Genomic DNA, 7,907 nt, shown 5'->3' with positions numbered 1-7,907 from the left:
TGACGTTGGATTTCATCTTGATCGGCTTTGACGGTTGTCATCAATGGCTGTGATTAATCTTGAAGTAGGCTATCTTGGATTGGACTCTCCTTATTGGCTAACAAACTTCAAATCGACTGAAACACTAACTTGATCAACTTTCTTCCGTATCACTTATCGGCCTCGATCTGTCAATCGGCTGCTATCTTTCCAAGTTGTTGAGTCCAAGTTGGAAACTGACTTAAGTGATTTGAGCAATTGGCTGATGGGCTTTCAGTTAATAAATCTCTCTCAAATCGATGACTACGGGCCGGCCGATAACCAAAAGCCTAGCTTTGTCTGACTCGTCTTGGACCAAACGAAGTGTCCAATTATTCATCGGCCAACATTTTTGGCTATCGGCTCCCAATTACTTGTTGAGCGGCTCATTGTAATTAGAAGTCATTCAATAACTATACACATTAGCTACGTCGGAGTGGACATGCAAATGTGGGTACAAACATTGCCCCCCCAAGTTTCTTAAGCATCGGCGAATACCTCCGAGTGGTTGAGAAATTTGAGTCAACTCGGCCCTCTAATCGACTTCCGAAAACTCATGTAAATATGTCCTACATGACCTCCCTGATGGCTAGAATGTATTTTCTTGTTCGAATGATATTTCGGAAAATCGACTAAATTGGCCTAAGCAAGTAACTGAACAAAATGATATTCGAAGTGAGCGGTTTGTGAGTAAGCCAATAAACCAAGTTAAGTAGGACAACACGAGAATGTAGCTTCTGGTAGCCAACAATTCAATAGATACAAGGAAGCCAATGACTATTAATTTTCAAATCGGCCAACAGAAGAATGAATAGGCAAATCGGCTAACGAAGGCCAACAATTAGTTTACTCAAGGTTAGCCGATTGATAGAACTGGAGTTGGCCAACACATTAGAGTGGCTTTTGGAAGCCAACGAGTGAAAAATGCTAGTATTAGCCAACAAATGAAAACAATTTCACAAGGAAGCCAATTTGTAGCTCATGTTGGCCAACACTTGAAAAACCTTAAGTTAGCCATTAAATGAGTGTCTAGTGAGAGCCAACACATGAAAAATCTCAAGGAAGCCGACAAAGCTATTTTGGATGGATAAGCCAACTCATGAAAATGTTCAAGTTGGCCAAAATTTTCAAGTTAGCTAAAGGAGGAGATTCAAGTCAGCCAACTCAAAATGAAAGTTGGCAGCCAATGCAAAATGAAGAGTTGGCAGCCAATGCAAAATGAAAAGTTGGCAGCCAATTCCAAAATGAAAAGTGGTAGCCAACTCAAAATGAAAAGTTGCAGCCAATTCCAAAATAAAAAGTGGTAGCCAGCTCAAAATGAAAAGTTGCAGCCAATTCCAAAACGAAAGGTTAGCAGCCAACTTGAAAGAAAAGCTGCCAACACAAATAACAAAAGCTTGGTCATCCATTTTTCGGGTTGGCTGTCTACCATTTTTCACGGGTTGACCCATTTCGAATTGTTTAATCATTTTATCGATCCCTTCTTCAACTTTGTACAACCACATTTGAGACTTATCCTCTCCATTTGAAAGAAACACAAACAATACCCATTTGTTCTCTTTACGGGTGGTCTTCAACCCACAGATCCCATCTTGCATTCATCAAATGGACTGGGTATGGAGAGATTAGGAGGCAAAATTGACTACCACCACACAAGAGGTACGATTTTTGAACTTTGAACCTGACATTGAAAACCATAAAACCCAGATTTCGATTTTTGTGGAATCTGATGAATGTCTCTTATGCAGATCTCGAATTTGGCTTTGTGTAATCATCTCTCCCATGGTTTCAGAGTTGAAATTATAGCTGGGTTTCTTCTGATTTTGAACAAATCCCATTTGATTAAAGCTGTTTGGATGCTGGGTATCCCTTGATTGCTCACTGCGCGTGGTTAACAAACTGCAGGTACGATATGTACTCCTCTTTGAATTGTGAGCTCATAATTGAAGATGATAGTGCAGTCATTCATTACTAGAAGCCACCTTCTTTAGAGCTAATTATGGCTTTATACGTTTTTGCTCTTTGTTCAAATTCCCAGACTTGCATTAATCAAAGATAAAATTCTGACCTTATCATCCATGACCCACTAACTCCTCCATACATAATTAAATGCAATTCCTCACGCCCAATTATGGGCTAACTATTTATGTAATTAATTATGGTGTTCTCAATTTCCCAGAAATCTGAAACACATAAATAAGTTCATGACTGCAATTAAGATTGCATCGACCCACAACAGCTTGTTCATAATTGCTTTAGCTCAAAATGCTTGCCGCATGCTTGCTCTCTGCTCATAATTGCTTTAGCTCAATATGTTTAATCAATCTCCAATTATATATTCCAACTATATGAAGCCCACCATGCAATTATAAGTGCTGCATTTCTTTCAAGTACCCAGCTGTAGTTTGATGCCACTCTGCAAACAATTGCAGCTTTGAAGTTAATTATGAACTTGCACGTTTTGCTCTTTGCTCATGTTCCCACATTCTACCATTAATCAAAGACAACTTTGACTTAGTCTTCACATACTCATAGTCAAAGAATGTAGTCAAAAACGTTTAATGACACTTGTGTTTCCTTTGGTAGTGAAATCTTTGACTAGCTTTTCCCAACTTGCTTTAATGCAATTAGTCAAACATAATTTTTCTTTTTGGCAATTGCATCAAGATAAGGTCAACAAGAAACAAACGTGCAGATTTCAACTTTGGCAAATCATGACCATGTTTATTTTCTTCATTCAAGTCAGCATCACCTTATGGGTTTTGTGCCGTTCAAATTGCTTATGACCATACATGGTCAGCTTTATTTTGCCATCAATTTATTGCTGGCTGCACCCTGCATTTGTACGTCTTGAAATTTAACATTTTATTGACGCCATTTTGGCTCATATGTATGTAATATGCCTTTGCCCCTCCCAAGTTTCGTGGTTTTTCGGCGAATCTCACCGAATAACCAGAAACTTGGTGTACACCGAGCAACATGATGTGCTAACCAATAATGCTCTATATCTTGTAGGATTGGGTCGGTGAAGCAATGGCTGCGAAAGGGACCGGAGAAGACAATTATGAAAGCAGACAGAAAAGTATTACCAGACGCTCATTTGCATTCGCAGAAGCAGTAAGCCAAGCCACTGAAAAGAATGCCTCGGCCTTCATGAATAGAATAACACAACGAGTCCCGAATGAAGGTGGGGTACGTCAACTTGGCCCAAGCTTCTATGGTGAGGTACCGGCCGATGTGGAGAAAGTATTGAGCCAGCATGAAGTAGACGATTCTAGTTACTTCAGTGAAGGAAAAGCATGGGGAGCATGGAGCACAAAACCTGGAAAATGGCCTAGTGAAACGGCCAATTGGCTTCCATGGGTCGAACGAGTCGAGAAGCGATTTGGGGATGTATGGAAACAACTTGGGATCTATGACGCCATCAAGCTTTCTACCATTACCATGCCTTGTGACCGCTCCTTGCTGGCTGCCGCTATGTGTTTTTGGAGTTCACAAACAAACTCTCTGGAGCTTCAATTTGGTGCACTTAGTCCTACCTTGATTGACATAGCGGCCATTATAGGCTTGCCGCCACATGGGCAAGTGGTGGACATTGTACTTGCAGAAGGAAAGTTCGACATTGATCTTGGTTGCGAGCTAAGAGATCGAAGTAAGGGTAGACCAGCCGTTGCTAATTTTAATACATGGATTGAGGTGTTTAACAACGGCTTGATGAGTAAGTCAGTGAGTGGGGACAACAGCCTAGAAGAAAAAGAGGAAAGCCAACATGAGACAACAGAAGTTACTCCTGTAGAGCATGCTGGTTTTCTTGCCGTTTGGATATGCAAGTTCTTAGTGTGCACGACTTCTAGAAAAGTGAATGTGGAATATTACAAGTTGGCTGAAGCATTAGCAAGTAAAGAAGTGCAAGAGAGCGATCAGCCATTAGCTCTTGGTTCTTTTGTGCTTGCCCACTTGTACAGATGTCTTCACCATTGTGTGACCGAAGGACTGAATCCAAATTGGTCTGGGCCATTGTGGATTTTTCAGTTGTGGTTGCACACTTATTTTCCCGCTTTTAGACAACCGGGTTTAGCATTGGCCGCAGACCACACTATTGGACAACAGTTGGCGCCGCTTGACTTACTTCCTCATTCGGCTGAAGAGTGTTTTGAGATGTTGTTCAAGTGTCCAGAATTCTCAGCAGAACAGTATGCCGTTTGTTTCGGCAGGAAGTATCCACCCTATCTGGCCATGGATATCAGCCAACCCATCTCAGAAAGTGATTCGAAATGGAAAAGTGCATGTTTAGCTTGGAAGAGTGCAATAGGTATGAGGGATCTCTTCTGGGGTGCTCTGTCTGGTAAGACACTTAAACGTGGAGTGGAGTTATATGCACCATCATATTTCAGTCGTCAGTTGGGATATTTTCAAGCTATACCTGCTCCAGTTCCAGAGTCGTCCAACCGATATAGTTCTTTACGAGCAGTTTTCTCCACCAAGGATGACATTGAGCAGAATAATAAGGCTTTTCGGTTTAACATGAGCTTCGCCATGAAGACAAGGGTAGCAACTAGCAAGAGCTCTTCTCATTTCAGAGAGTGGTGGATGAAACGAGTAGGTAGCCGTTTTAAAGATGGGTTAGTATCAGCTAAGCGATCGGCTTTTGCAGGAAATCCATGGGCACAAGAAAAGCCAAAAGCTGTAAAGCGTGGTAAGACAACAAGCAAAGTTGCCAAAGCTATCCCAACTATAAGTAAGTTGTTGCCCCCCCCCCCCCCCCCCCAAGTATCCTTTCATTTATACACATGTAGTGATGTTGTTCACCAATTTGTGGTTTGATGATTGTAGGTGGCCAAGAGTCTTTGAAGAACTGTACTAGAGTTGGCAAAAAGAGAAAGGCCATCCCTAGTTCGGCCACCGATTCGGCCAAAGGTAGGCCGAAATCAATTTGAATTGCAGTCGGCCGTTATGTAAAGAATCATGGCCGATGACTATTGACTTTGTTATTCTGTCTTCAGATGGTGTCACTAGGTCCTCAACGTCTCAATCTCCTCCATCTAAACAATCGGCGAAGCAAGATGAGCAATCCTCTGAAAGTGAAGAAGAATTGTGTTTGCCTAAACGAAACTGTCCAGACATACGCAAGGTATGGTAGATCATCAAAGGGAGTAAGGGGACTGTATCTTGATTACATATATGACATATTTGGTATCATGAATCTACAGTTAGCAAGCATCCAAAATGCCATTCCTAGCGAAACAGAGGAATCCGTGGAGCTAACCACCGATAAAGACGGCCAACCAGTTGGTGATGAACCTATGGGGGAGATAGTGTCTTCTGAGAGAGTAGCTGAAAGTGAAGTTGTGACAATGAATATTGAGAAGGAGACACTTGTACTCGCGCAAACGTCAACACAGGGCAGTACTCCCTTGTCAGTGACTTCGTCTCTTAGTGAGAAACTGGTGTCGGCTAACGAGCCGGTAAGTATGCACCAAACATTTTTTTGTGATTGCCTCATTTCTATCATGCTGAAGACCTAATTGTTAGTGGCTGACATTGTAGGAATGTAACCAAGGGTTTGAAGCCGAACTGCAAGCTTTCATGAGGGCATTTTCGGCCGATGCCTTAACCCAACCCGAATGCTTCTTGGCCATCCCACAAGTACCTACCTCTCAAGCCACGTCAAGGGAGGAAATTGATGGGGCGCTGAAGGTGGTAAATAGAACTTTATCGCAGCCATTGAAAGAATTTGTGGAAACAGACCAACTACCAAAAGTGAAAGCGGCCATGGATTTGTTGCTTGGAGCCAAATACTTTGCCCCGTCCAAGGTAGCCCTCATTTATGAGAAGCTAGAAGTGTTGACCCAAAAAATATCTCGTGTAGCCGGCTCTTATCAAGAAATAGAAAAAAGGAGGCAACAAACCTTGGCTTGTGAGCACATGAAGAAAGCCATGGTTCCTGAGTTTGGGTGGTGTATGGAGCAAAAACGGGTTGTGCAGTCTCTCGACAGCAAGATAAATGAGGTGGAAAGACAATTGGCGTCCTTGAAACAAGAGAGACAAGAAGTGGTAGAAAAGCTTCTTCAAAGGAGTAAGCAGTGTTTCCAAAGCCAAGAACAACTGAAAAAGATAGAGGCCGAATTGAAAAATTCCGAGCCTAAGTGTATACAACTTGAGAGTGACCTTCTAGACACTGGTTTTACCTTGGGGGCTCTTAAAGCTTTATTGGCCGAGCAAGGATGATTTATGTAGGTGGCCCTTTTGGCGGCCATTGGCCGGTTTTTTTTTGTTTGTTTTTGGAAATATTGGAAACTTATGGGCCGATGAAAAACTAATTATTTGCTTGTCAATAAATTATCATAAACCTTGTTGTGTCATGTATAGATAATATCCTGTAATGGTAAGTACATACGAAGCACAATGGTCAAGCAAACAAACTGATAAAAATAAGACGGCCTAAACAAATACACATTATAAGCTAGTAGCCGACTTGGTCACACCATTACTCAGTAGCTCTCGCTTCCCACATTGTGGGATAATATTTCTTTAGGTACTGGCCATTAATAGGCATTGCGTGTCGTTCGCCATCTTTATCCCGTAAATGATATGCTCCTTTTCCGAGAACTTTGTCAATAATAAACGGACCCTCCCAATTTGGTGACCATTTTCCAAATCTGGGATCCTTCGTGCCGATGGGTAACACTGCTTTCCAAACCAACTCGCCTTCCCCAAAACTCTTGTATCTGGTCTTTTTATTGTAAGCACGAGCGACAGCCTTCTTTTGAGCCTGAAGCCGATCATATGCATCCAACCGTGCCTGGTCAAGATCTTCTAGTTCTTGTAACATTGCCTGACTATATTCGTCGGCCGTTAGATTATTTTGCATTGCGACTCTCAATGATCTGACTGTCATTTCCATTGGTAAAATTGCGTCATGTCCATAAGTCAGAGCAAAAGGAGTTGTCCCTGTAGCCGAGCGTTTGGAGGTCCGATAAGCCCATAAAGTTTCGGATAGAAGATTGTGCCAATCACGCGGATTTTCCTGAATCATCTTTTCCACAATTTGGATGAGGACCTTGTTTGTGGCCTCAGCCTGTCCATTAGCCTGAGCATAATAGGGTGTCGATTGCTGCATTGTAATCTTATACTCGGCCATCCGTGTGATGACGGCTTCAGCTATGAATACCGATCCTCGGTCAGTTGTTATAGTTTCTGGAATACCGAAGCGGTGAATGATGTTTTGCTCAATGAATTTGAGCACCTCGGCACTACTTATGGAGGTGAAGGGAACGGCTTCAACCCATTTTGTAAAGTAGTCTGTGGCTACCAGAATTCATCTGTGCTGTTTGGAAGACGGGGGAGAGATTTGGCTAATGATATCCATTGCCCAACCCCGAAAAGGCCATGGCTTGACTATTGGATTCATGGGGAAAGCTGGAACTCTCTGAATGGATCCGTGAAGTTGGCATGGAGCACAACCTCGAGCATACTCAATACAGTCTTTAAGAATAGTTGGCCAGTAGTAGCCATGTCTCCTAATTAACCACCTCATTTTAAGCCCAGCCTGGTGTGCTCCGCAAATACCCTCATGAACTTCAGCCATTACGAGCTGGGCATCGTCAGAGCCAAGGCAACGAAGAAGGAGGTCATCATCAGGACTTTTCCTCAGCAGTTCACCATTTTTAATAGTGAATTTGCTAGATAACATTTTGATCTTTCGGCTCCCACCTCCATCAGTTTTCATCAAAAGGTGTTGGATTATGTAAAATCTTCAATCACCAAGTGGTACATCCAGCTCGAAGACATCAGCCGGCATACCTCTCTCGGCCAAAGATGGCAACGATTTTCTCTCAATTGTGATGATTTTGTTAGTCTGGCCTTCCGGGATGCAGACACCAGAAGCA

The 7,907-nt window shown here is 42.5% G+C and overlaps 1 protein-coding gene across 2 annotated transcripts; it reads left to right on the top strand.

Moving 5' to 3' along the window:
* The first annotated feature begins 1,412 nt into the window (after positions 1 to 1,412).
* LOC133719974 (uncharacterized) lies at positions 1,413 to 6,380 on the top strand. Of its 2 annotated transcripts, none has more exons than XM_062146174.1 (7): positions 1,413 to 1,677; positions 1,811 to 1,923; positions 3,034 to 4,756; positions 4,852 to 4,935; positions 5,022 to 5,149; positions 5,229 to 5,483; positions 5,566 to 6,380. In XM_062146174.1, exons 3-7 carry the CDS (start codon positions 3,052 to 3,054, stop codon positions 6,244 to 6,246), a joined length of 2,853 nt encoding a protein of 950 aa, XP_062002158.1. In that variant the 5' UTR covers positions 1,413 to 1,677; positions 1,811 to 1,923; positions 3,034 to 3,051; the 3' UTR covers positions 6,247 to 6,380. The 2 variants fall into 2 exon arrangements, with proteins under 2 accessions (XP_062002158.1, XP_062002157.1); XM_062146173.1 differs by having other exon boundaries at positions 1,767 to 1,923.
* Positions 6,381 to 7,907: the final 1,527 nt, after the last annotated feature.

This window comes from Rosa rugosa, chromosome 7 (assembly GCF_958449725.1).
Source record: "Rosa rugosa chromosome 7, drRosRugo1.1, whole genome shotgun sequence".
Taxonomy (NCBI): domain Eukaryota; kingdom Viridiplantae; phylum Streptophyta; class Magnoliopsida; order Rosales; family Rosaceae; genus Rosa; species Rosa rugosa.
This window is presented reverse-complemented; position numbering and strand designations above follow the sequence as displayed.

Excerpts from the sequence above, each read along its gene's own strand:
- LOC133719974 (XM_062146174.1), top strand. The coding sequence starts at position 3,052 with ATGGCTGCGAAAGGGACCGGAGAAGACAATTATGAAAGCAGACAGAAA. Across the intron at positions 5,150-5,228 it reads ACTGTCCAGACATACGCAAG|TTAGCAAGCATCCAAAATGC; the intron begins GTATGGTAGATC and ends ATGAATCTACAG. Across the intron at positions 5,484-5,565 it reads TGGTGTCGGCTAACGAGCCG|GAATGTAACCAAGGGTTTGA; the intron begins GTAAGTATGCAC and ends CTGACATTGTAG.